The 25,603-nt window shown below is 55.2% G+C and overlaps 1 protein-coding gene across 4 annotated transcripts; it reads right to left on the bottom strand.

Annotated features, from left to right (window-relative positions):
• Positions 1 to 1,623: 1,623 nt before the first annotated feature.
• PHF8 (PHD finger protein 8) lies at positions 1,624 to 24,587 on the bottom strand. 4 transcript variants are annotated; one of them, XM_043973711.1, is made up of 21 exons: positions 24,332 to 24,587; positions 19,422 to 19,507; positions 18,701 to 18,821; positions 17,878 to 18,038; positions 17,336 to 17,477; positions 16,520 to 16,706; positions 15,504 to 15,666; positions 14,724 to 14,811; positions 14,287 to 14,393; positions 13,723 to 13,814; positions 13,266 to 13,355; positions 12,457 to 12,765; positions 11,906 to 12,045; positions 10,739 to 10,917; positions 10,279 to 10,364; positions 9,763 to 9,953; positions 8,988 to 9,367; positions 8,141 to 8,236; positions 6,901 to 7,010; positions 5,742 to 6,069; positions 1,624 to 3,152 (listed from the first exon to the last, which is right to left on the bottom strand). In XM_043973711.1, exons 1-21 carry the CDS (start codon positions 24,535 to 24,537, stop codon positions 3,064 to 3,066), a joined length of 3,351 nt encoding a protein of 1,116 aa, XP_043829646.1. In that variant the 5' UTR covers positions 24,538 to 24,587; the 3' UTR covers positions 1,624 to 3,063. The 4 variants fall into 4 exon arrangements, with proteins under 4 accessions (XP_043829646.1, XP_043829648.1, XP_043829649.1 ...); XM_043973713.1 differs by having other exon boundaries at positions 9,796 to 9,953; positions 24,332 to 24,586; XM_043973714.1 differs by having other exon boundaries at positions 9,763 to 9,896; positions 24,332 to 24,586.
• Between the last annotated feature and the right edge of the window lie 1,016 nt (positions 24,588 to 25,603).

Below are 25,603 nucleotides of genomic sequence, written 5' to 3'. Positions count from 1 at the left end.
TCCTCCTGAATCCAGGGCTGGTGCTTTATCCACTGCACCACCTAGCTGCCTGCTGATGGACAGCTGTGGCCCAGTGTTTTCTCAGTCTTGCCCCTTCTTGACCTCTCTGTGATGCTGCCCAAGTGGTGGCCACCCCATGCCTTTCCAGGTTTGCAGGCTTCTGGTCTATCACTGTTCGACTAGATCCCACTTTGTACTTGCAGGTCCTCACTCTCTCCGTGATCTGTCTCAACAGCTCCCTGGCATGTCCAGCTGTTGTCCTCCAGGCACCCCAAACTTCACACACCCAGAACAGACCTTTCGACCCCTTCCTTCTCATCTGGGTCTGTAACCCCGACTCTCCCTTCACTTAGCATCACTTCCCCCCACGCCCCTTCCTTATTTCCCCTCAACCAATTATGTCTCATGTCTCCCTTCTGTCCCCACATAGCACAGCCATCCTGGGCCTGACAGGCACTTCACACTTGTATATGGTGTCTCTTCTCTTTCTAACCCTAACCCTCCACAGTTGCCAAGCTGATGTTGCTAAAGCTCAATCGAATCCAATTCATGTTAGGCATTTAAAGGCATCTGGCCCAACTGGCCCATGTTGCTTCTCATTCAGGCCTGTTGGAACCTAAATTTGGCTGAAGAGGCACTTCCAGAAGCCTTTCTTGGTTGCCCCAAAAGTCAGGTGCCAGCCACCACCCCGAGTCACTTGCATGTTAGTTTCCTGGAATCTTGGGAAAACTTGCTTATGAACACGTGTCCCCTTAGTAGGATGTCAGATCCTGGAAGACAGGACTTGTTTCAGCACTTGCTGCACACAGTAGGTGGGAGCATGAGTCTGCTGGAGTGCAGGGATTGGCAGGGTGTACCTCCCACTCCGCACTGTACCATAATGTCTCCCTTGGGCCCTTGGGGTATGGTCAGAGACCTACCTACAAGGTAAAAAAGGCGAGTGTACCTTGGAAAAGAGTTTTCCCCCAGAAACTCAGCTGCCTCTTCTGGAAGAGGGAGGTTATCAGGGTATAGTGACAAGAGCGGCCTTGGCCTAAGTTACCAAGCCCATCTCCCTCTCAGGATTGTTGTTTTAGTCACAGGGATGGGTCATCCCAGCACCAGGTCGGCCCCAGAAGGTCACGAAATGGTTTTTGGGGCTGTGATGAGCTTTGAAAAAGAGGGCTCCTTGTGTCCCTATTCCCTCCTCCTTTCCCCACCCAAGGAGCCTGAAGAGGAAAGGCTGCTGCCCACACAAAGAACTGGAAGCCAAGTCAGTGCCAAGATATAACAAGTTTTATCTCTCTAGGAAAGGACGGATCTAAATAAAAAATATAAATTACATCAGTAATAACAGCAAATGGGGGGAGAGGGCCTCAAACTGAAAGAAACCGCCACCACCACCAAAGTCTGGCTTCGCGTCCGAAATACATAATCCTCCCCACTTCTAAAAATAGATTTCAACATGTACAGAAGTGTGGCGGCAGCAGCGGTGGCTTGAGTGCGTTTTCTCTTTTGTAAAAATAGAATCCGGATGAATAGAAATGCTTTCTCCTGGGCCCCCAGCCCAGCCTCTGGCTGGCTCTTTGGCTAAGGAGGGAGAGAGTCCAAGGCCAGGCTCCCTCCCTTGGGCTGTAAACCCTCCCCGCCCACCCCCCACCCCCCCTTACAACCTGAAAAGTCCAGTCCAACAAAGAAAACAGGTGCCCCCACTCAGCTCTTTGTAAGACAACTTGGAGGGAGGGGGACAGACCTTTCCTTTACCGTTGTTTGTCAACAACAACAGCGACAACAGAAAAGCAAAACAAGGGGCCCCAAACCACAGAAATAAAAAATGTGAAATGAAAGTATCCTGGGTGGAGCTGGGGTGTGACACCCCAAACCAGGTGGTCTTCTGGGAGCAATTAGCTGCCTTTGCCTCTCTCTCTGCCGTGATGCCTACCTCCACGCAGGGGAGAGAAGGGAGCCAGGCTCTGGCCCGTGCTTAACTGGGACTTTTAGGGATGAGGTCTGAGAAGGCAGACCAATGGGCAGGGCTGAAGGGGAACCATGCCCCACAGGCTTCCCTGCCTAGCCCTGTTCCACCCAGACGGCGGGATGAGGGAAACAAGGAAAGGAGTGTGGTGAAAAGTGGCCGGGGGAGCTTGGGAAGGCCACGCTTCCCCGGCTCTAAATTACCCAGCCCCATAGAAGCCCCACAGCTGCTGGCTCAGGCTCTGAGCAACTGGCCCCTTCTGCTTGCAGTTTCCCAGTGGGGAGTTGCCCCCCAGGTCCCTGAGTCACCAGGGCAATCCCAGCCACACAGAGCAAGCAGCTGAAATGGGCCAAACAAGCCAAGAGGTGCTTCCACAGACTCCATTTTCCAATCCTGGCCAGTTGCCCAGATGGGGCATATTGAGAAGCCCACCCCTGCCAACCCAGCCAAAGTGGGGCTGAAGGGGTCAAGCAGGGGTTCATGGGTAGGGGCAATATTTTGCTTGTGGGTGCTTCCGGGTCTAATGAGGTGATGGAAGGCAGCCCCTTAAGTGTCCAGTGTCACAGACCTGGCCCCTAAACAATGAGGAAGAGAGTAGGAAGGCAGACCAGCCAAGGGGGCTGGCTGTTCACACATGGCTTCTATGCAGGCCACAAGAGGTGGCATAGCGGGAGCCTAAAGCAGGCCATGGGCTCGCTTCCCTCCAAACTCAAGGAATGGGCCCAGACAAGGGGGAAGGTCAGCAACGCTGTTTAAGGAGCACCCGGTCCCCTTGCTCTTGGGCCCTAACTGATTCAAAGAGGGGAGAAGCTGAAGGAAGATCCCTCTGAAGTCAGACATCATTCCTCCAGCCTCCCCGCTCTCTAACAGGGCAGTGAACAGAAGAAAGGCAAGAATAGGACAAAAAGGAACGGAGAAGGAAGCCAGTGAATGAAAGAGAGGTCAGGCTTCATCCCTCCCTCCCTCCCTCCACTGGGGACATTCGCCTCTTAAGCCAGCTGTGCCCAAGGCTGGCCAGGAGGGCTCCAGAGAAAAGAGGAGTGTCTGCAAAGGAAACCAAGCCTCCAAGGGTCAGGAGAGTGAAGCAGGGCCCTGCCAACGGGGAGGGCTCACAACAGGAGTTTGCCGTTTCTGTGGATCTTCAAAATGCGGCCAAGGCGCTGCTTGGCTGTAGCCAGGCCCTTCTTGGGCCGCTTTCCTGGAAGCAGAAGGAAAAAAGGGAAATGAAGGCCCAGCTGAGGTTGGGGCACCCCTCCATGAGGCCCAACACAGGGTCTGCCCAGGCCCCCCAGCAAATTTCTGTGGCTTCCAATTGTCTAATCCCCTCTCATTTCCCCACAGATGAAGAGGGGAAAATAAACTCTCTAGTGCCTACCTGCCAAGGTTGTGGGGAAGCCTAAACCAGACCCTGTCTAGGGTCTCTAGAGAACACACAGGCTTCACCTTTCTCTGGCCTCCTGAATACACATCTCTAGTCTTTAAAGGTGCATTGGACATCGAGTGTTAGCTCTGCCTAATAGATGAAGAGCCTATGGGGCAATGACTTAGCCAAGGTCACACAACTAGATGGAATCTCAAGCTTAGCTTTGACACTTAGGACAGGACCTAACTCAAAGAGGCAGGGAGGTCTTGCCTGGGGAAGGAAGTTGGGAAGAAGGCCTACACCTGCTGCTTCCCCCCAGTCCTGAGATAAACAGGGTGAAGTGACTTGCCCAGGGTCACACAGCTAGGAAGCATCTGAGGCCAGATTTGACCTCATGAAGATGAGTCTTCCTGACTCCAGGCCCAGTGCTCTATCCACTGCAGCACCAAACAGCTACCCAGCATGTTGTAGATGGATAACTGAAAAGACCTGGTAACCAATTGTATGGGGCATGGAGGGCAGCACTCAGCTAAGGATGACACCACGGTTGTAAGGCCAGGAAAGCAAGGAGATCAGGGGAGAAAAAGGAGGGTTTGGAAGAGAGGAAATGCCTACAAGACAGACAAGTGGCACTTGGTGGTGTGAGAATCAAAAGGTCACCAAGTAATAAGCAGGGGACCCAAGAATAGAGCCTTAGGACACACACACCCCCGCCCCACCCAGATAGTCAGACCAGGCCAGACATAACTGCATGAAGAATCATCAAAAGAGACCAAGGAGGAGCCAGCTAATCAGACATGGAAAAGAACCAGGAGTGAATGGGGTCTAGAAAACCCACAGAGAGAGGGAGAGGAGCCAGAAAGGGAGATTGACCATGTCAAGGGCTGTAGAGAGGTCAAGGAGAGTGAGGCTGAAGAAAAGGCTTCCACTGGATGGGGCGACTAAGAGGTTGCTGCTGACTTTGGAGAGACAAGTTTAAACTGGATGATGAGGTCAGAAGCCAGATGGCAGGGGACTCAGAAGACAACGAAGAGAGAAAAAGTCAGGGTGTCCAGTGTCCACTTGAGAATTTCTTGAGAAAATTAGCCATGAAAGGGAGGCCAATGGGACCAGGGCCGATCCGATCAAATGGGGAATTTTTAAGAATAGGAGAGACAAGGGCATGTTTGTACGCAGCAAGGAAGGAGCCAGTAGCTAGGGAATAATAGAGGGTGAGGATGACAGGGGATCTTATCAGCTGGAAAAGACGAAAAGGGCATGGGATCCAGGTTGGTCTTGGCAAGGAGGTCCACCCTCCTCTTCAGCAGAGACTGGGATGAAAGAAGGATAGTGGGATATCAGGGAGATGTGAGATGAAGATACATGTGGCATGATTCTCACCCCAGAGGGAGGGAAGGGATAAAGGCTTGCCTTGCTGCAGTGAGGGCCCAGCTGAGGTCATAGGACATACATTTGTAGTGGATATGATGGCCTCAGTTTTGTGGCTTTCCCCAGCTTGTGAAGGTGCAAAGGCAACAGATGGTGAGTGTCACACAAAGCCAGGTCTTGGTTAGGTCCAGTTGGCAAGAGAACAAGGGGGAAATGAATGTGAGTGTAGAGGTTAGGGGAGAGTTGAGACAGGAGAGGGAAGAATGTGGCCAGTGGTGAGGTAATGGTGTCCTGAGAAAGAACCGAGTTAAGAGTAAAGTACAATAAATAAGTTCCACTTGGGACATGATGATGAGTTCCACTTGAGACTTGGTAAGTTCAAGGGGTCTCCAGCACATGTAGCTCAAGATGTCCAAAAGGCAGCTGGCGATGAGGGAAGAGAGAGCGAGGCTGGGACGACGACTAAAACCACAGGAGTTGACTGCATCACTAGGGGAGTTGAGAAAAGAAAATAGGGACTGGGAGAGCCTTGGGAGACAGACATCCATAGATGGGAGGTTTGTTGAGGATGATGAGCCAGCAAAAGAGACTGTAAAGGAGTCACAGGAAGGACAGAGTATCCAGGAGTGGAGGCCAGACTAGATGTAATTGCCTCAAGTCAAGGCCTGACCATGTCCTTCTGCTAATACCTCAAGTGTCAAACACAATCTCATTTGCCTTTTCCAGCCCCTCCACCTGATCTAACACCAGCCCACCTGGCCAGGCCCTGTTCCTGTTTGCTGCTCCCTGCCCAGGACCGTGGTTACATCCTTACATGCTTGGAATCCCTTTACCTTCATCTCATAAAATCCCTTCTTCCTTCCAAACTCAGCTCAAGCTAATACTATCTCCTGCCTCCCCTGTAAATGATTTTGTAGTTCATACCATTAACAGTAGGGGGTCATGGGAGCTCAGTGCACAGGGAACAACAGATAAGGAAAGTCACCTGGGCAGCTGATCAATGAGGAGACTATTACGATGTTTCACACAAGGAGGAGGTAGGAACCATCGGCTTACCTTGTGTTGCCTGGCTCCCCTGGGAGCTGTTTGAGGGCCGCCGCTGAGACAGGAAGACACCAGGTGCCATGGGTGTGGTGCCTCGGTTCACCTGGGCCATGCCGAAAACACTGGGCCGGGCTGTGTACTCGTGGTCAGCCAGGCTGCCGGCAAAGGGTTCCTGCTTGGGCTCGGTGGGTGGCGGTGGGCTGAGTGGTACAACTACAGGTGGGGGCACCGGCACGGGAGCAGCTGTGCCAGGGCCATTATCTTGAGCGGGTGACTGTTCCAGTTCCTTTGCTAATGGCTTCTTCTTGAAATATTTCCTCTTTTGGGCCCTTTGCTGCTCCTGAAACACAAACCAAATGGGAGAGAAAGGGTGAGGGATGTTCTGGGAAAGGAGGAGTGTGGGTGGGGCCATTCATCCAACTCTGCCTTTTGGAGCAATCACCCATTAGTGCCACATCTGGCAGGACCTGATGCCCCTAACATATCTTCCGTGGAGACCCAAGATACTAACAAATCAGAACAATTGCCCTGGCCCAGTGCCAAGAAGTATTCTAAGTTACTAACATCATTTCTAAACTGCTGCTGAGTGCCCCTGAGCACACCTTAGCCCTAGTAACTGAACCTGATCCCAAATCAAGAGAACCCTAATGTCTGCTGGACTTCGGGACAGTGCCAGCATCCCATCTTTCTTTCTTTTTTTCTCCTGAGGTAACTGAGGTTAAGTGACTTGCCCAGGGTCATCATACAGCTAGTAAGTGTCAAGAGTCTGAGGCTGGATTTGAATTCAGGTCCTCCTGAATCCAGGGCCGGTGTTCTATCCACTGTGCCACCCAGCTGCCACAGCATCCCATCTTTCAAGGAAATAAAACTCTCCTGAGAAAATGTCAAAACCCTTCTGAGCTTGCCGGCACCCTGACCAGAAGCTCCCAGGACAGGCCCAGCTGGGGACCTCCAAGTTTAAGGGGCAAATTCCTGACTCTGAAAAAAGTCTTCTGGCCAGCGGCTTCCCTCCACCAGAACCCAAAGCCCATCTCTGCTCCAGCACTCACACTGCAGTTGGGTAGCATATCTAGGAGGCTGCGGTCTGACCATTTCTTTAAGCTTCGGCCCACACCAAACATATAGGGCAGCCCCATAGTCAGCATGAAGAGCTGGAACCCTGGCCACCTACCTGCTGAGCCAGCTTTGCAGCTGCTGCAGCTAAACCCGTCTCAATGGAGGCCACTCGAGTCCCCTCCCGAACAGGCCGGGCCTGCTTTGGGAGGGTTGGGGTCACACGGGCTGCAATAAAAAGAAAGGTGATGGAGACAGCACCTATGCTCAGGAAACAAGGGTTCTGATGTCTCTGGGACCTGGTCTAAACTCCTCCCCAGCTCTGATCATCCTTTCCAAGTGGACGAGACATCAGCTGGGTCTGTGGCCACCTATAACTTTCAGCTGCCCCAAGCCCCCTCCTCTCCAAGGTCCCCCCCCCCAACTGCCTGAGCCTGGGCCCCTGATCATTCTCAGGACTCTTTTGGTGCAGAGAAAGGGCACTGGGCATGGAACCCAAGAGATCTGGATTCAGATCTCTACTCTGATCCTGAAACCTGACTTCCCTTATCCACAAAACAGGGGTGCCAAAGGCCCCACTCAGCTCCTGACCTCAGTGAAGGAACTGAATATCATATCCTATTTTTCCAACACCATGAAAATGAAGACCGTGGTAAATACGGTGCCTATCTTTCTTCCAGGTCTGGGCTCCAAAGGTGCCAGAGCTCTAAAGTATTTATGGATATGCTCTATCCAACAGTGGAATCTCTGGGACAACTTAGTGACTTGTCTCTAATAATGACAAACTGTTTTCCAAAGCAGTCTGCCCAATTCAAAGTTCCAGCCAAAGGCCTTCCCATAATCCCTCCAACATGAATTCCCTCTGTCATTTTTCATTGTCACCACTTGGATGGGAGATAAATTGACTTTTCTGCAATTTAGCTTCTCTTAAAATACCCAAGGGTAAGGGGCAGCAAATTCTGGAGTGCCTGCAAGCTCGGAGGGCGGCTTAGACATCTGTGTTTAAACATAGACAGACTGTTTTGGCCCTCAGGCAGGCTGTACATGGCTGGCCCCTGCCTCAAAGTCACAATGATAAAGCAAAAGAAGAACTGGGCTGTCTGCTGCCTAATTGAAGCCCAGCATTCCTGCCACTCCTCCCTCCCTGCAGGGCTGATGCAGTTAGCCTCTTAGACTGATTTCACCATCTATCTAATTGTATAACCATGTTTGGAAAATGGTGCCTTGATTCGTGCTGACAGTTGCCTTGCCCCTGTTCCCTCAACCAAGCGGGGGGGGGGGGGGGGGGGGGGGGGGGGGGGGAGATCAAGAGATCAGAGGCCCTCAGAGAGGAGCCCAAGGCAGAACTCTGAAATCACCTTTAGGACTCCAGGGAGCATCATCTGTGCTTTTCCTCTTCCTGGGGCGTGATTTCAAAGCAGGGTCATCATCGTCTGACTCTAGAGACGGGTAGACTGTAAGGAGGAGAAAGCTATGTTGGTTAGTGGGCTTCTGACCAGAAGAACAGAGACACATTAATACACATAAGCCCAGACACTAATGTCCCCAAATGTTCACCAGGGCTTAGCTAGAAAAGAGGGCCTCTGGGAACAGAGCCTTTGGCCACTTCCAAGGTTACTTCCCTCCCCTGTACCTCTGCTCTGCCCTCTTCAGGTCTCCTCAAGCCTTCTGAGCTACTCATCCTGTGGTGTCTCAAGGATGGAGGCTACCATCTTCCTGCACCTACCCCCGGCTCCCATTCCCTCAAGGACCTCGCTCCACTGAGTAGCTGACTTTCTGCTGCAGGTATTTACATGGCTTCTGTCTCTCACCCTCCCCATTCATCACTCCTATCTCCCCAAGACACTGGGCTCTCTTGCTGTGGCAAAAATGCCCACGCGCACCCCTCTCCTTCCCACCCAAGGGCTGCCTCTGAAAAATTCAAGGGGTCCCTTACAGGGAGCCCCACAAGGGTTAACACTTGGCTTTCCGATGAGTTGACACCTTCCTAGGGCTCAGGATTTGGGGGGAGGGTCCAATAGACCAGGACAGGGCAGGGGAGATTAGAATGAACTCCACTGCCTTTAAGATCTCCCCACAGGACCCAATGGCCATAAAATGACAAACCTGACCCTCTGGGAGCGACCATCAAAGAAGCCTGACAACCATTTGGCTGCTGTCTCCCTCCCGTGGGCCCATCGCCAACCTCATGGGCCTTGTCCTTACTGTACTCAGCATCCTTGAAGCAGGCCCCCAGGCTTTCCTGTTCGTCATCTAGACTGGCCTCAGCTTCCTCTTCCTCTTCTTCCTCACTTTCCATTCTCTGTCGGACTGGCTGCTTCCCAGTTCGCTTGTTGAGGGCCCGCTGGTTGGTTGTGGCGCTGGAGCCATCGGTCTTCCCACGAACAGAGATGCCGCTGCCACTAATACTGCCACTGCCGCTACCGCTGGCACTGCCACTGCCGCTACTGCCACCGCCCTCCTGCCCTGCAACCCACCAGGCCTGAAGGCTAGAGGCTGAGGGGGAGGATGAGGAGGACCGCAGGTTGGCCATGCACAGCATCCCCTGGATAGCTTCTTGGGTGCTGGGGGACGCAGGGGCCTCACTGCAAGGGATGAAGAAAAGTAAGTAGCTGAAAGAAGGCCCTCTCAGGGAGGGAGCCATGCCAAGGAAGGAGAAAGCCAGCATCATGGAAATGAGGTGTCTAGGGGCCCAGCCTGCGCTGCTCTTCCCCAGCTCAGTAAGGCAGTGGGATGAACAGGCGAATGGGGAACTCCCTAAAGCCCCTGGGCTGTCCCATCTCCTACACAGTCGGTCCTCTTATCCCCCCTCGCCATCCTTGGGTTCGCTCGGGATTTCTGCTCATGGCACAGGGGTCCAATCGCCTTTACTCAAGTGGCACAGAAGGCAGTTTGGTCTTTCTTACATACCGAGCCCAAGTGCCTCAGCCTGGGCATGAACTGACTGCCAGAGGAACGAGAGACGGAGGCAGGTACTCACTTGAGGGCTGCAGAGTCGGGTCCCCCCACCTGCCTGCTGGCCTTGAGCAGATCTAGAATCCCTGCAGTTCCGGCGCTGGGCCCACGCTGGCCTTCAACTCCTTCTGCCAGGTCCTCGTCTGTCGTATAGTCCTCCTGGCGCAGACCAAAGCGGCATTTCAGGGCTTGCTCGGGTGGATTACATGACGCACCCTGGAATCCCAGGCCATATGCCAGGTGACTCCAATCTATTCACCCACCTCCCCCTTTAATCCTCTCTTCTTTATTGACAGACCCAACGCCCCCAAAGACTGTACTCTGTCATCTCTGTGCTTTGGCTCATACCAAGGCTTTCTCCTACCTTGACTTTGCCCTTATCTCCTCTCCCCCACCCCACCACAGTGGATGTTCTCTTGTTCCCTGCCCAGAACTGGGCACCCACCAGAGGTGAGGCCTCACAAAATGACAAGGCTCCCAAGAGGGCCCTAATCCAAGCTAACAAAGCCTGAAGTCACAGGGGAGAGAACTGAGCTCCTACCTCAATGTCAAACTCTACCTCCCCTGGTTCCCGGATTCGGTTGGGGTCGGAGCAGGGCTTGGCACGAGGCAACTTCCGGGGGAATTCTAAGACACAAAAAGGAAGACGCCTAGCCTCTCGCCTCCGAGCTGAAGAAGGCAGGGGAGGCATCAGGTGGTAGAGCTGGCAAAGCCAAGCAGTCAGGGCGAGGCCTGAACTGCATGGAGGGGGGTCCCTGCAGGCCACACGCCCCACACTGCAGTCATATCTCTGCTCTACGAGCTTTTTCTCTGTTTTATAGCTATTTCCCAATAGTTCCAGTTTGGCCCATGCTCAGGAGTACTGACCAACACCTCTGGGATGGAGCAGTAAATGAGGCTATTCCCCAAATTAACAGGATCCGTTTCTGTCAGCTCTAGGGGAAGGCTCAAGAGAGCCGTAGGGAGTCAAAAGGGGCCAGGGGAGAGGGAAGGAGACGCACTGGGTAACTTCTTCCTGGGTACCAGGCCCTTCTTCTCCTTCCGAGGTGTCTCATCGATCTGCAGGTCTTCCTCAGAATCCAGGTCAAACTCTCCCTTAATCAGCAGCTTGGTCTTGGCTCCCCGTCTTGACATGCTCTTAGAATTCCGGGACCTGGCTGAGACCTTCACCTTCTTGTCACTGGGTTGGAGAAAGGCAGACACACACGCACATACACACACGCACGCCAGCAAACATGCATGTGTACGTGTGCAAGTGCGTGTGCACATACACATGCACACAGAGTAAATGGAGACACTTCTAGGGAGGCCCAAGAAAGCCAGCAGGGAGAGAAGCCCACAAAGGGGCAACACTTGGAAGAACGGAAGGCTCTTGGCAGAGCATTTGTAGCCTGAACAGACAGCGAGTATCAGGCCCTTTGGATCCCTTCCAACAGGGTAAAGCAACCGGGACCCTTTGGCGAGTGTGGCTGATTTCATCTGACCCGCAGGGTACCATTGCTCTGGGTAGCTGAAGCCCAGCCAATCTGTTTCCCCCTTGGGTGGGTGAGAGGATAAAAGAGAAAGATCCATAAATAGCAGCATGTGAGCCCAAGCAATGACACAACAGCTCGCCCCCCACACAGCCCTTTCATTCTCATCCCTCTGCTCCCTGCCTGCCTCTTTCCTCTCTAATCCAACTTTACATGGCCCTAACGTGGCACCGAAGCCCAGGTCTCTTGGTCCTGACTGACAAAGCCTCCACGTAGTGCCCATGGCTCAAGCCCTAACCAAAGCTCCCATCTCTGGAGAACCTGACCGTCTGTTTGCCACATGCTGTAGAGGCTGGCAAATATTTGCTCTCACCAGCTCCCAATAAGCCCCAAGTCGTTCAGGACTTCCGGGTGCCCTGTGACTGAAGCTTGATTTCCCAGGGGAGCTCGTGAGCCACTAGAGATAAGAGAAAGCTTCCAGCTACAACTTAGTCCCAGGAGGCTGCCTGTGACAAGGGATCACAACAGGAAAATGGACACTTTGAGGTACCCAGTGCCCACCCCACCACTTCCCCCACTTCAGCACAACTGAGTCTTCCAGAGAGCCCTGTTGTCCCCCTGGAGCACTGCCCACTCTGAGGAAGGGTCTGAGCTGCTCGCTACTTCTGGGCCCAGCAGGCCCCAGGTTCAGCTCACCTTGCTACTTTGCCATTGGCCAGCACTGCTGTAACTTGGCTCTCTTCAATATCAGGTTCTAGGTCTAAGTCTAGCTCTGGGTCTGGGTCCAGGTCCAGCTCCTCCTCTGGTGGAGCCAGGCAGGTGTTTGCTATTAAAAACTGGGGAACAAGATGGCACTAGCTCAGCCAAAGCCCATCCCCAGACAAGAGTCGAGAAAGTAGAGGCCTCAGGCCAAACTCATCCCTGCTTTGAAGTAAAAACATATGGGTCTGGGCAGCTAGGTGGCGCAGTGGATAAAGCACCGGCCCTGGAGTCAGGAGGACCTGAACTCAAGTCCAGCCTCAGACACTTGACACTTACTAGCTGTGTGACCCTGGGCAAGTCACTTAACCCTCGTTGCCCCGCAAAAAAAACACGAACAAAAACAACAACAACAAAAACCATATGGGTCTGCATCCTGGCTGCTGCTGGATAAGGAAGCAGGATCCTCAAGGGACTAAGACTCTGTCACCAACAAGCCTCCCCCCGCCGCCCCCGCCAGCACTGTGTGGGACCCCAAGGAAGCCCACCTGGCCCTTGGGAGGAGGACTGCCTGCCTTCAGGGCCTGCCGTGTATATTTTTCCAGCAGACTTAGGTCCAGCTCACAAGGCTCCAGCATGGCCACATTCTCTCTCCCCTTGCGCTCTGGCTTCTTCCCAGCCTCCACCTTGGCCCGGGAGTTTCTCTTTTTGGAGCTGGCTTTGGAGGCTGGGGAAAACCTGGCAGCGGAGGCTGGAGGGCCAGAGGCTGGCTTGGTGGCCGGAGTGCTGCTGGCTGAGCCAGTCCTCTGGAGGCCAAAGGGGCTGCCGGTCTTTCCAATGTTCTGATGGAAAATATCCTGCAGAAATGGCAGCACCATTGGCTAAGAAGATGCTCATGCCAGGCCCAGGCATGATAGTTCACCTGGACACAGGCACATGTATCTGCTCAAGCTCTCCCCGGCTCTCATGTTTGGCCAAAATAAATTGATGAGGGCTCTATAATGGGCACACATAGGTCTGGAGCCCCAGTGAAGGGGGGGTGGGTGGGAGAGAATGCCTCTGGATCCCAGAATCTCTGCCCCCTTTCCCATCCTTTTTACATCTCTATACAGGCAAAACTGCAACTTACTGAACTCACTAAACTCAGTTTCCCCATATGTCAAAGGGAAGACTAGCAGTCAAATGTCATTCCCCAGGGTGTTAACAAGAAAAATAAACAAATGGCTCTGCCCAACCTTGAGGGGAGGACAAGGGGGGAGGAGGAAGAGAGGAAGAGGAGGGGGAGGAGGTACTAGGAGTAAGCAAAAACCCAAAGAACCCAAAGCAAGAGAGGGAGCCTGGACTCCTGAGCCCGCACCTCCACCAGCCGGATCTCCTTGGCCAGGTCTTTGATGAGTTGGACCGTCCGCACAGTCTCAGGGATTTCAGCTTCGTGCTCTAGCAAAGCCTGCAACAAAACAGGATTGGGGACGGAATCAGATGACCCGACCCGCCTACGAAACGGAAGTGAAAACCTGAGCTGGACCTTCAGGGTCTCCTTCACTAGACTCTGCATTAACCCCCCCAAGGCCACAACGTACCCTTCTGCCTCAAAGGCCCCGGTCCATTAAATGGGGAAGACTGGATGAGAGGGATCTTCCCTGCCCATGGGGTGACGACGCAGACTGACAGGCCAGCTCGGACACCACTGAATCAGAGGGTAGCTCTCCCCCTCACCTGCCGCCCTACGCCCACTGGAGTTTGGCAGTTTGCCCAGGAGTAAGTACAATACTCTCGGATGGTCATAGGAGGAGCTTGGGAGAGAAACTTATCACCTCTTTCTTAGTCCAAGATCTGAAGGCCAAGTTCAAGGCTTTGGCTCCATGGACCAGATATGAAGCGGGGTGTCTCCTGTTCTCTCGTAACCCTGTAAGGGACAGAAAATGAAAAACAGTTACTGACAGCCACCCTAGCACAGCCCCAAGGCCTGCCCAAGTCAACCCTGGCAGGCATCCACACAGGGGAAAGAGGCTTAGTCCAAGAGCTCTGACTATCTGGGCAAATTTCCTGGCCAAGTCCCTTTGGAAGGGATTGACAAGTGTGACACAGATGTGGGCAGTTGGTGAGGAATGAGCCCAGGAGAACAGAAGCTTCTTGTGTGTGCACATGCATGTGGGCCTCAAAGAGAACGCCTAAGCCATCTAGTGGGAAGCAAGGGGACTCGGCCCTCCCCTAGAAGCTAAGGAACATGCCACAGGGCAGACAAGTTGGGACCACTGAGGCAGAAACCCTGAGAAACGTTGCCCTCACCCCCACCTCTGCCCCCCAAAGCCGAGGCAGGCACAGCAGGACAGGGAAGGGGTGGATAAACAGAGGGGAGACAAGCAGGGACTCCCTACCTCGGAAGATGTCCAGGATGTGCTTTCCCACGTACCAACAGATGGTCTCAAAGTTGGGGAACCTGAAGAGGTCAGCTGTACTCAGTCTCTTCTCAATCTCATAGGCCCTGGTGGGGGAGGGGCAGGGGCATGAGAGAGGTCAGGCGAGCTCGATGCCTGGCACCCTGCTCTTCCCTCCCCTTCTCGTCCTGTCCCCCCCTCGGCCCAGCACATCAGGCCACTGAGTCGGGGCGGTCCCCAGGAAGCTAGGCTCCGTGCTGCTCGGCCTGAGGGGGGGTGGGCATTTGGTGGACTCCGGTAAGGCAGCAGGCAGTGGCTGCCATCCGGCTTCTCCGTCCCCTCGAACCCTCTGCTTCGATTGGTCCCCGTTTCGGGTTCGTGGCAGGGAGAGGGAGGGAAGGGCTGGCACCAGTGGCCAACCTGAGGCCTGCACTCACTTGAGCTGCATCTCGATGTTGAGGCTATGTAGGAAGTTCCCTCCAAAGGCAAGGCAGTCCACGGGCGTCAGCACCGCATGGATCCAACCTGCCAGCACCACAGGAGAAAGTCACACCTGCTACCGGCTGGGCCCCGACAGGGCCACAGGGACAGAGGGCCAGGCTCAGGGCTCCCTCAAAGCCCTCCTCTACTCAAGTCTGTTCTCTAACCCAGCTGTCCTAGCTGGAGGCCAGGGGAACCCCTGCGCCCTGGCGGCCCTTCTCTCAGCCCCCTACCCTCCATCCTGGGGAAGAAAGTCTTCCTCAGCTCCCCAACAAGGGGGGTGGGGGCAAGGGGGCCCCAGGTCTGCTTCAGCATTTCTCCTTTTGGCCTGGACGGAATGTTTTGGGCCCTTGATCCTAGTCCCTCCCACCTGCTCACTCTAGCAGTCACCGTGGCCTAGTCTACTCTGCCCATGTCTGCCGGCTTCACTGCAGAGGCCAAATGGCTTTTGTACAATCTCTCACTGCTGACAGTTAGTGCCACGCCATCCACACTAGCACACCAGAGCACACGCGAAGCCCTGCCTGTCCCACAGGGCCACCTCCTCCTCCTTCTTAGAGCCCTCTCCCTCGCCTTGGTGCCGGGGACTCTGTGCTCTCCCAGGTCTCTGACTCATTAGGACCCCCCATTACAGAGTCAGCTTGGGAGGAGGAAGGCTCCAGCCCCAGAGGGCTCGGGAAGCTCCTGAGACTGGCCCTGATGCTGAGTCTCCTTCCCCTGAGAGGCCCGCAAAGAACCTGTGGGAATGAAGAGGGTCTGGCCCTGCTTCACGCAGCACTTGTAGCACACGTCCACCTGGTCCCCAAAGAACATCTCTCGCTGGTTGGACGAGCTGCTCCAGCACTCAAACAGAGACAGGTTGGCTGGGGTGGGGCGGATTAAGTAGAAAACTTTTTCACCCTGAAGGAGAGGAAGGGAGAGAGAGACTGAGGGAATCCCAATGAAGAGCTGGAAAGGGCTCAGCCAACAGCCTCGCTTTACAGACAGAGCAACCGAGGCACAAAGGGCACTGTCAGCATGTCGGGGCTGACCCCAGGTCTGAGTCCCACTCCAGCTTCTGCCTGGCTGCCTTGAGGCCTGAAGAAAGCCCCCAAACAAAGATTCCTGATCCCAAGAACCACTGGGCAGCAGCTGCTTGGAGGGGTCTAGACAGTCTGTCCAAACAGCAGATGCTTAGCTATGCACTGACCTTCCTACCTGGGCTTGGCGGGAAACCTCCCTGGGACCCAAAGGGCCCAAGAAAAGACAACAGAGAACGTGCTGCTCGCTCCACAGGTAGCGCAAAGTCAAGTTATCCTGAGAAGTTGCTAACGAGGAAGCCTCCACCTGTCTGCCAACAGGCAATGCCTTGTGCCTTTCTGCCTGGGCTGGCTATGCTCCAAAGGAACGGACTCTGACCTTTCCTAAAAATCACTGTTACCTCCCACGGTCAGTCACACAAGGCAGGAGGAAGATTGGCTCTCTGTCCCATTGACTTTCCATTACTCAGGTAAAGAAGGACAGACTGGTAGGCCATCCAAGTCTCCTAACCAGATCAAGGAGCTGTCTAAGCAACAAGTCACCTTCACAACATATATGGCCGACCTGCCAAGTGTCTGTCCATGACCCAGGAGAATCCCTCGTACCCAAGCCTGCTCCCCCCCTGAACAGAGTGGGAGGTGGAATTGGGGGCCTGGTCTGTCCCTGGGAACAGTCCATCATAAGCAAGGAAGCTCACAGGGGCTGCAGCAAGGCACAGGGCCCCATCACCTACCCGAAGCACGTGATACCAAACAGAGGTGCCGCCAAAGTCAATGTGGAAGTCTGTGTAACTATCCCGCACACCCATGAGGCAATACTTTTGCACACTGGGCCGTTCAAACACAGACTCCTCAGGCCACAAATTCTCCACCCAGGAGAGCTTTCGGACAATCTTAGGGGTCTCCACAAGATTTGAAAGCCTGGAAATAGAGGAGAGGGGTTAGGGTAAATGTCAGTCATGACCCCTGTCCTCTCAGACACTCAGGGGACTCTTAAGGTAAAGGGTGAGATACAGAGAGGTGCTGGGTCGTCGGGTACTTTAAAACAGATAAAGCTGAAAACGATTCTTTCCCGGAAAGAAATGTGTAGGAAGAAAACAGCTAGGCCCCACTATTACCTGGCCTATTTCCTCCCATCTCCCCAGGCTATCCAAGCAGCCCCCAAACCGTTCGTTCCCTTTGGCCACAGGGGTCTAACTCCCTGCCTGGAATACTGGACATGTCTGCCAAGCTCCTTGGCACACGTGCCCATGTCATTGTGTGCACTCCATGGGAAGTGGAAGCACAGGTGGAATCACCCTGGCCATGCACGGTTGCCAGCTTTCTTAGAAGGCTGACAAAATCTTAATCTGAAAGGAAAATACTTTGGGGCCAATTTTGCAAAATCCACTCCAAATGATAAGGACTTCTTCTGAGGCCTTGGTACAGACACAAAAATCAATGGCTTTCCTCAGGGCCCGCTGGAGGCCCAGCCCTGTGCTGATTGCGTGCAGAGAGGGGAGACCAAAAGGGAAGTGCTCACACAGCAGACGCTCCCCGTCCCCACTCACCTGGTATCTGAAAACTCGAGGCTGATGACATTGAGGACTTTCTCCCTTTTGCCGCTGCAGTAATAACGCACAAAGTCCCCGAGTTTCATCTTGCAATCGGCCTGACGGGTCACATCAATAACATCAATCTCTTTGTCAGAACCTGAGGCAGAGGGAGGGGCCTGGCATGAACAGGGATGGACTGCACCATTCCCCCTCTAGGAGTCAGCTAAGCCAGCCTTCCTTCCCACTGGGCAAAGTGACCAAAGGCCTTCCCTCTTCCCTGCACAGGCAGCCATTTCTTTAAAGCAGTAAGCTTGGTGAAAAGAGCCTTCCGTAGGTAACATCCGATTTTAGCCACACAGCAGTTCTGTGAGATAGTCACCCTAAGTGCTATTCTTCCCTTGTGACAAGAGGAAATTAAGGGTCAGAGGAGTCTATGGTCCCACAGCTGCTAAGTGACATTCGAGTGTGGAAGGAAGGAAGGCAGGCAGGGGCACTGGCATGAGTCAGCACCTGGGCCCAGGGTACCCACGACACTGTTCCTTCCATCAGCCACTTACCGACATAATATTCCACTTCCCTCACAGTGAATGCTGGCGAGGGCAGAGTCATCCCCAGACCATCTTTCTTCAGCACCAAAATGGGCACACTGAAGCTGTTCTCCTCCAGGTACTCTACTGTCAGCTGGGCCCCCGTGGGCTTCAAGATCACATCATCGGCACTGGGGGGCACATCATGGCAGGGATGGGCTTGACCCTGGGCCGCGGCCATCTTGACCAAGCCCAATAGCTGCCCTGGCTCAGCAGTTCCCACATGTGGCATCATCTTACATAAACACCATGCTCCTATTCTGTCCTGACATCAGCCCTTTCGGGTAGATAGAGCGGGCAACATCAGAAGTCAAAACAAATTCTGAGAGGCCATGCTACCACTGGACGAGGCAGAGGTAGAGGGCAGGACTCAAACCCAGGGCATGTGACGCTGAGATCCTGGGAATGTGGCAGATCAGAGACAAATCCCCTCATCAATCAGGCAACTACCCGAAGATGGAGGGAATTTGGAAAAGTGCCAGCACATGCTTTAGTTCGATTCAGACACAGTGTTGTCCCCTTCAGGAAGGGGTGAGCCAGGGCAAGAGGCCAGCAGCCCTTTGGGAGAGGAGAGCTGGCCTGGTGACGCCCACAGGCGGCTCTCCTGGGTCTTGGACATGTGCTGGCCACCAACCCACAAGAGAAGGCTATGCCCCTTCTTAATGGAGCTCTCCACACAGATGAAAAGAAGCAGTGGAGCATGCCTGCTAAGGGACATGCTGGCCAGGTTCTAGGGCAGGGGCAGGAGAGCCAAGGTATTGCCTCCCTCCCACCTCTACCCAGATGCCCTCACCTGCGGAAGGGCCTTCCTCGAAGCTCCCGGATGAACATGGGGCTCCCGGTCTGCACTGTCTTCCCTCCTTCTTTGTTCGTCATCAGTTCCTGCACCTTTGTGGCCCCTCGGCGCCTTTTCACTGCACCACAAAAAGGTATGGAAAGGGGGGGAAGGGAGGAATCAAGCCTTTATATCTATATTTTAGCACCTATTATGTGCTCAGCAATCTACAAATACGACCTCATTTGAGCTTCACAGCAACCCTGGGAGGCAGGTGCTGTTCTTATTTCCATTGTACAGTTGGGGAAACTGAGGCAGAGGTGAAGTGACTTGCCCAGCATCACAGCTATTAAGTGTCTGAAGCCAAATCAGATCTTGGGTCTTCCTGACTTGAAGCCCAGAGCTCTATCTGCTGCCTCATCTAGCTGCCGCCTAATGAAGTTGGGCTCGGGCCAGAGAGTTGGCGCCTAGGGCCCTATGCCCTAGGGCCCAGCATGGGATGACCAGGCACATCCCACAGACACCTGAGAACACTGGGAATCAGACAGGATCCTCGAATGGAATTCCACGGAAAGAAGATAGCACCATTCCACCCTGCCTAAGGCTGCCGATCTGCTCAGGTCCCAGCAATGCGCCCAGAAGTCAGCCCTAGAACCTAGGACGAGGCAGCTCCAGCCTCCTCAGGTCCCCCAAACACGCACCCCCTTCCCAGGCCACAAGAGAACGAGACTTCACTTACTAACAGAAGGCCCGTGGAGGACCTCACAATTGGGGCAGTGATAGAGGTCAATGTCAGCTGCCTTTTCCTCTTCTACACCGACACAACTGGAAAACAGATGGAAACATCCCAATTAGTCCAGGGTTCAAGGTGTTCTCCTCCAAGTCCCAGGGACAAAAGCCTTCTAAACAATAATGACACAGAGTTGTGACCCAGGGGACCCCGTTTTTTTTTTTTGTTTGTTTGTTTGTTTGTTTGTTTTAGTGAGGCAGTTGGGGTTAAGTGACTTGTCCAGGGTCACACAGCTAGTAAGTGTTAAGTGTCTGAGGCCGGATTTGAACTCAGGTACTCCTGACTCCAAGGCCAGTGCTCTATCCACTGCGCCACCTAGCTGCCCCCTTTTTTTGTTTTTGTTTTTTTGGTTTTTTTTTTAGGGACCCCGTTTTTTTACACATGACCGCTCAGGTTTATTAAAGGAACGCGACTTGGGGGCCACAAGCAGCTGTTTTGATTCTTCTGCTCCTTAAAAGGCCAGGGAAGGCCCCATGCTAAAGAGATTGTTAAGCAGCCCAAACTAGCGTTGCCACTTTCCCACCCCTGAGACCAACAAGGACAAGTGGATGCCCTCACCAAGCCATCCTTCTAACACTTGAAGACAACTCAAGAGAGTCAAGCGCTTCCTTCTCCTCATGAGCATTTACATGCTTTGTCACCTGTCTAGACTTAAGAAAGTGATGGAGGAACGATGAGCAGGTCATCTAGGCATTCCACTAGAGACCACGGAGACGCTGACCCGCTAATGACCAAGCACGGAGCCGGCCACTTTGGAACATGGCCTCCAGGACTTCTCCACAAGAACAACAAGAGAGATTTGGTAAAAATCTCAGGAAGCTCCCATTAGGGAATGTCCAAAAAAGGAAATCACCATTTGTTTGGTCACAGAAGCACAAGAGAAATCTGCTGAGCCCAAGAGGCAGAGTGTAGAGGCCCGCTGGGCTTCCAGTAGAAATGGGCAGCCCTTTTCCACAGGGTGATGCTAGGTCCTTCCGTGGCTGACCCCGAGCACCCAGAGGATCCAAATGGAATTGCTAAGGTAGCTAAGAGATGGCCTATACCCAACGTGACGAGCACTGTGCGTCCAGGCCAGGGCACGTTGAAAGAGGCCTCTTGGCCACACCAGCTCCAAGAGCCAGCCAAAGGGGCATTGGCCATGTGAAGGAGCAGGGATAACTTTGTGTCCCCTCCCCAGGTCAAATGGGGCCTTGTTCGAAGCACTGGCAAGATGGCAAAGGTAGCATAGTCAGGGCCTCAGGGCCCCAAGGCTCCTCCGAAAACAGAGCTGGGGCACATGGGAAAGAAGAGGAGCTTCTCTTTATGGAGGACACCGAGATCTCAGCTCTGGCAGACTTCCTATCCAGGTGGACATAGAGGAGCCAGCAGGAGCCAGCAATGAACCAGACACACTGGGCCATCAGCTTCTCAATGATCCTTTCAGGAAGTCACAGCGGCTGGCTAGCTGCCTGTCGCTCTCTAGCTGCCACTGGGTCCGACTGGGCATGTTGGCTCCAGGAAGAGGGGCCTACAGAAGCACCTGACACCTGAGGTCACCCTGTAAAGTAAGCAGCTGCTAAGCAGAGAAAGGCAGGGGAAGGGCACTCCTCACAGGCATGCCGATGGGCTACATCAGGCCAGCACCCAGCTCTGAATGGCCTGACAAGGAGAAGCAACGGCTCTGCACCCACTGCCCACATCGTTTTATCATTCTAGATTCACAATGTTGGTCCCCAAGTGTTTCCAGGGTCAGCTAAAAAATAAATTGGGCAGCTGGGTGGTGCAGTGGATAAAGTGCCAAGCCTGGAGTCAGGGAGACTCATCTTCCTGAGATCAAATCTGGCCTTGAACACTTCCTAGCTGTGTGACCCTGGCCAAGTCATTTCACTGTTTGCCTCAGTGTCCTCATCTGTAAAATGGGCTAGAGAAGGAGATGGCAAACCACTCCAGGATCTCTGCCCAGAAAACCCCAAATAGTTGGGCATGACTGAAACACTGAACAGCCACCAAAAAGGGATCCTTGTGTAGGGTTGAACTGTCCCTCTTCCCTTCCACAGCAGCAGGCTCTCTCCTGGACCATCTCCACCACCACGTTCTCCTCTGCCCATTGAGACCCCATGGTAAACTAGTCCAGCTCCAGACGGTCCAACAGCTCTCACCCCCTTGTACTGCAACCGTGCCCAGCCTACCTTCAGCCTTGGCTCGCTCCCTACATTCCTACATGACGGTAGGGAAAACCAGGCCACTGTTCTGACTGGCTCCCCTACAGACTAACGGGCCCTATCACCTGGACCCTCACCGCTGCTTGGCAATCTTAGCACATGTGCCTTATCCACCGGCCACAAACCCCTCTCCTCCCTCCTGGAACCTCCCATTCACTGTTAAAAACACCGAATCGATAAGGGCCTTCTGCCTTAAGCTCCTTCTTCTCCCCTCTACTACCTCATCTCCTATCACTCAGGTGCCTTCTGCCCCCATCTCCTCCCTCTCACTCTTTACCAAGACTGCCCCCTCCCCCCCAACCTGTACAAGCAGTTCCATTTCATCCTGGATCCTCCCACTCTCTCACTCCAGCCATCTCCAAACATACCCATGTCTCCATCATGAAGACCTCACTTGGTCCTTCCATCCCTACTGTTATTTCAGATCTACTCTCCTTCTTATGGTCAAACCCCAATGAACTGCCTGTACTTTCTCTCATCACACACTCTTTTTTTTTTTTTGGTGGGGCAATGAGAATTAAGTGACTTGCCCAGGGTCACACAGTAAGTGTTAAGTGTCTGAGGCCAGATTTGAACTCAGATCCAGGGCTGGTGCTCTATCCACTGTGCCACCTAGCTGCCCCTCACATTCTCTTCTTGATCTTTTACAAGCCAGCTTCCAACCTCATCATGCCACTGTTAACTGTTCTCTCCAAAATCGCTAGTGATTTCTTAGTTGCCAAATCCAATGGTGACTTCTCTGTGGCCTCTGACTGCTGATTGCCCTCTTTTCCCCAATATTCTCATCTCTAGGTTTCCAGGAACACCCCCCCCTCCCCATCCCATCCTGGCTCCCGTCCTCTGTCTCTGCCCACTTCTTCTGTCTCCTTTTCTGCATCTTCCTCCAGAAGATGCCCTCTACCTGTAGGTGCCCCCCGGGCCCCGTGCTCCTCCTCCCCCTCTAGACTCCTTCCCTGGGGGATCTCCCTTCCCTGCCCCAGCGTCTCTGCTGACCACCAGTCTCCCATCTCCAGCGGCCTCCGGAGATGTCCGGGAGACGTCTGAAAGTCACCACGTGTGAGACAGAAGTCGCTCTCTCTCCCCAGACCCTCCCCACGTGCCACCTTGCCGGTTGTTGTTGTTGGTCTTGTTTCTGAAGACAACACGACGACGCCACGATGTCAGAGTCAGACCACGGTGTGTTGCTGATCCCGACTTTCTTACTGTCGTGGAGGGCAGGGCCTTCCTCTCCATCCCCCAGGCCCACAACCCCGGTCTCCTCTCGGACTCCTCCCTCTCCATACCCAGAGCCAACGTGAGGCTGAGGCCTGTCAATTGTACCTTCCCAGGATCTCCCCCTCCTCTCCTCTGACCCCGCCCCCACCCTGGTGCAGGCCCCCCTCTCCTGGTGCCTGGAGCACTGCAGGAGCTGCTGGGGGGCGGAGGGGGGGGGAGGGAAGGAGGCTCTGTCTGCTTCGGGGCTCCCCCCACTCCAGGCCAGCCTCCATTCAGCCACCTAAGGGATCTTCCTGATCTGATCTGACCTCGTCACCCCTCCTCCCCACATTACAAATACAAAATGCTCCGGTTGGGTTCTAAGTATTTCATCACCTGGCTCCCTGCTCCCTGTCTTGTCTTCTTATACCTCCCTCTCTGACATGTTCTCTTTGTTCCAGTGACACTGGCCTCCTGGCTGTTCCCCATCTCTCTACTCAAGGTTCCCCATCATTTCTTCATCCTGGCTTCCTTTAGGACTCAGCTCAAATTCCACCCTCTAAACCTTGGCCTGGCATTGACTCTCTTCCCTTTATTCAGCATCTATCTGGTTCGTGTGGTGGTGTTTCCAAGTTATCTCCCTTCCTTACGAGCCCTTCTTTGGTACCCCAGAATTAGCGTAGTGCCCAGCACGTTATCAGGAGCTCAATCAGGGCTGCTTTCCCTGGGACTTTAGATGGAAGTTGGGGTTGCCCGAGTGCATGCATCTTGCTGTCAGGAGCCGGAGCGGGTAGGGCTGGAGGTGGTATTCCCAAGCAGCCAGGAGCCTTCCAGACAGGGTCCCTGGCTCTTCCAGCCCCCCACCCCCACCCCAGCCTGATGGAGTGGAGAAGTCCAAAGGCGACCCCAATGGTCCCTCCAAGATCCCTGAGGTTCTGAGTCGCCAGAATCAAGGGAGATGCTTAATGGGGCAGGGGGTGTGCAGGGGAGCCTAGGAGCTCCAGGTGGAAGGGCAGACAACGACGGGGTGTCTGTGCCACAGTGCCCGTGAGGGTGTCTCTCGGTGCCCCCCAACAACAGGATCGGAATTCTGGGGGAGCTCACGGTGGCACAAGGGCAACAGGTGCTTGGTTGGGAGCAGGCGGCAAGAGGGCAGCCCCGCCTCCCGCTGCCTGGAGCTCCTCGATGCCAACGCATGGCTCGGCCGCTGCCCCCCCCCCCAAGCAGGGACACCAGACAAGAGAGGGACAAACGGGGAAGGGGGGAGGGGAGGTCCTAGGAAGCCGAGGGGGGGGGGGTGTGAGACGGCCGGGCAGCTTGAGGGGAGAGGGGGCCCGGACACGGCGCAGGGGGCGCCCCAGGGGGAAGACGCCCCGGAAGGGGGAAGGCGGAGGGGAGGTGGGGGGGGAGGCGGAGAGGGGAGAACGCAGCGGAGTGGGGGGGGGAGCCGCCGGCCGGTCTCACCTGCCGTGGAACCAGTCCTGGCACAGGTCGCACTCGATCATGAAGCGGGTCACGTCGTAGGGCAGCCGGCACAGGCAGTACACCGGTGGGGAGGCCATCTTGGCCCGCGCTTGGGCCCGAGCCTCGGCCCGCTCCTGGGCCCGCGCCCCCCGCGGGGGGCAGAGCTGGCCGCCGGAGGCCGGCGGCTCCGCGGGCGGCGCGGACATGGGCGTCGCGGCCTGGGCGCCGGGTGGGCAGGCAGAGCCGGGCCCGGGCGCCGGGCGTGCGGACGGGCAGGCAGGCGGACTGGCGGACGGCGGCGGACGGCGGCGGACGACGGCGGCGGCTGCGGCGGGAGCGGTTGCAGCGCGGGGGGCGAGTGGCGAACGCGAGCGTGAGCGCGGACGCGGGCACGGGCACGGGCGCTCTTCCCCCCCCCCCCGCCGTGCGACGTCACGTTACGTCACGCCGGCGGCGGAGCCGGGCGCGACTCTGGCGGCCTTCCGGCTTGGCGGAGACCCCTTCCCTAAGCACGGCTCCTTGCATAGGAGGCGCGGCGGCGGCGGCGGCAGCAGCGATCCTCTTCCCCTCCTCCCACGGCGGCGGCGGCGGCGGCGGCGGCGGCGGCGGTCCCGACTCCAGGTTCCGCCCCCCGCTCCGTTCTTCCCCCAGGAGGGCGGGGCTTCGAGCCAGCTTCCGGGCCTCGCCCCACCCCCTCGCCGCCGCCGCGGCTCCCGCGCCGGGGCCGCCTCTTTCCGCCGCTGACTGGAGGCCGGGCTGGCGCGTGGCGCCTAAGAAACTATTCAAAATCTCCAGGAAGTGCGAGGGAGGGAGGAAAGGAGGAAACGCCCGCGCGGGGCATGCCGGGAAACGCCATGTTGAGCGAGGCGTGAATCAATCTGGCCTGCGCCATCAGGGGCGTGGCGGAAGGGTTCGCACCTCCCGAGCGCCGGGTGGCGCAGGCGCAGCTCGCCCCCAGCCCGTCCCCCTGCTCGCGGCGCACAGCCGGCTCCCCGACCCCCTTCCCCGACGGCCCCGAGAGTGCGCAGGCTGCGTGCCCGACAGAAAGCAAGGCGGACACTCGGGAATTTGAGCTTTTCCCAAAAGTATAAACTTTTATTAAAGTCCAGAACAGCCCGAAAGTCCCAACATCTCGCTACCGAGGAGGGGCGGGGGGGGGGGGGAACGGGGGGACGGGGTGGGACAAATCAAACAATCTCCCGATGTGTCCGTTCTGCAAAGTGAACTGGGAGAAAGAGGGACAAACCAGTTGGACATTGCGCGGCCCCAACT

Source organism: Dromiciops gliroides, chromosome X, assembly GCF_019393635.1.
Source record: "Dromiciops gliroides isolate mDroGli1 chromosome X, mDroGli1.pri, whole genome shotgun sequence".
NCBI lineage: Eukaryota > Metazoa > Chordata > Mammalia > Microbiotheria > Microbiotheriidae > Dromiciops > Dromiciops gliroides.
The sequence above is the reverse complement of the archived record's forward strand: the minus strand, read 5'-3'. Positions and strand labels throughout refer to the sequence as shown.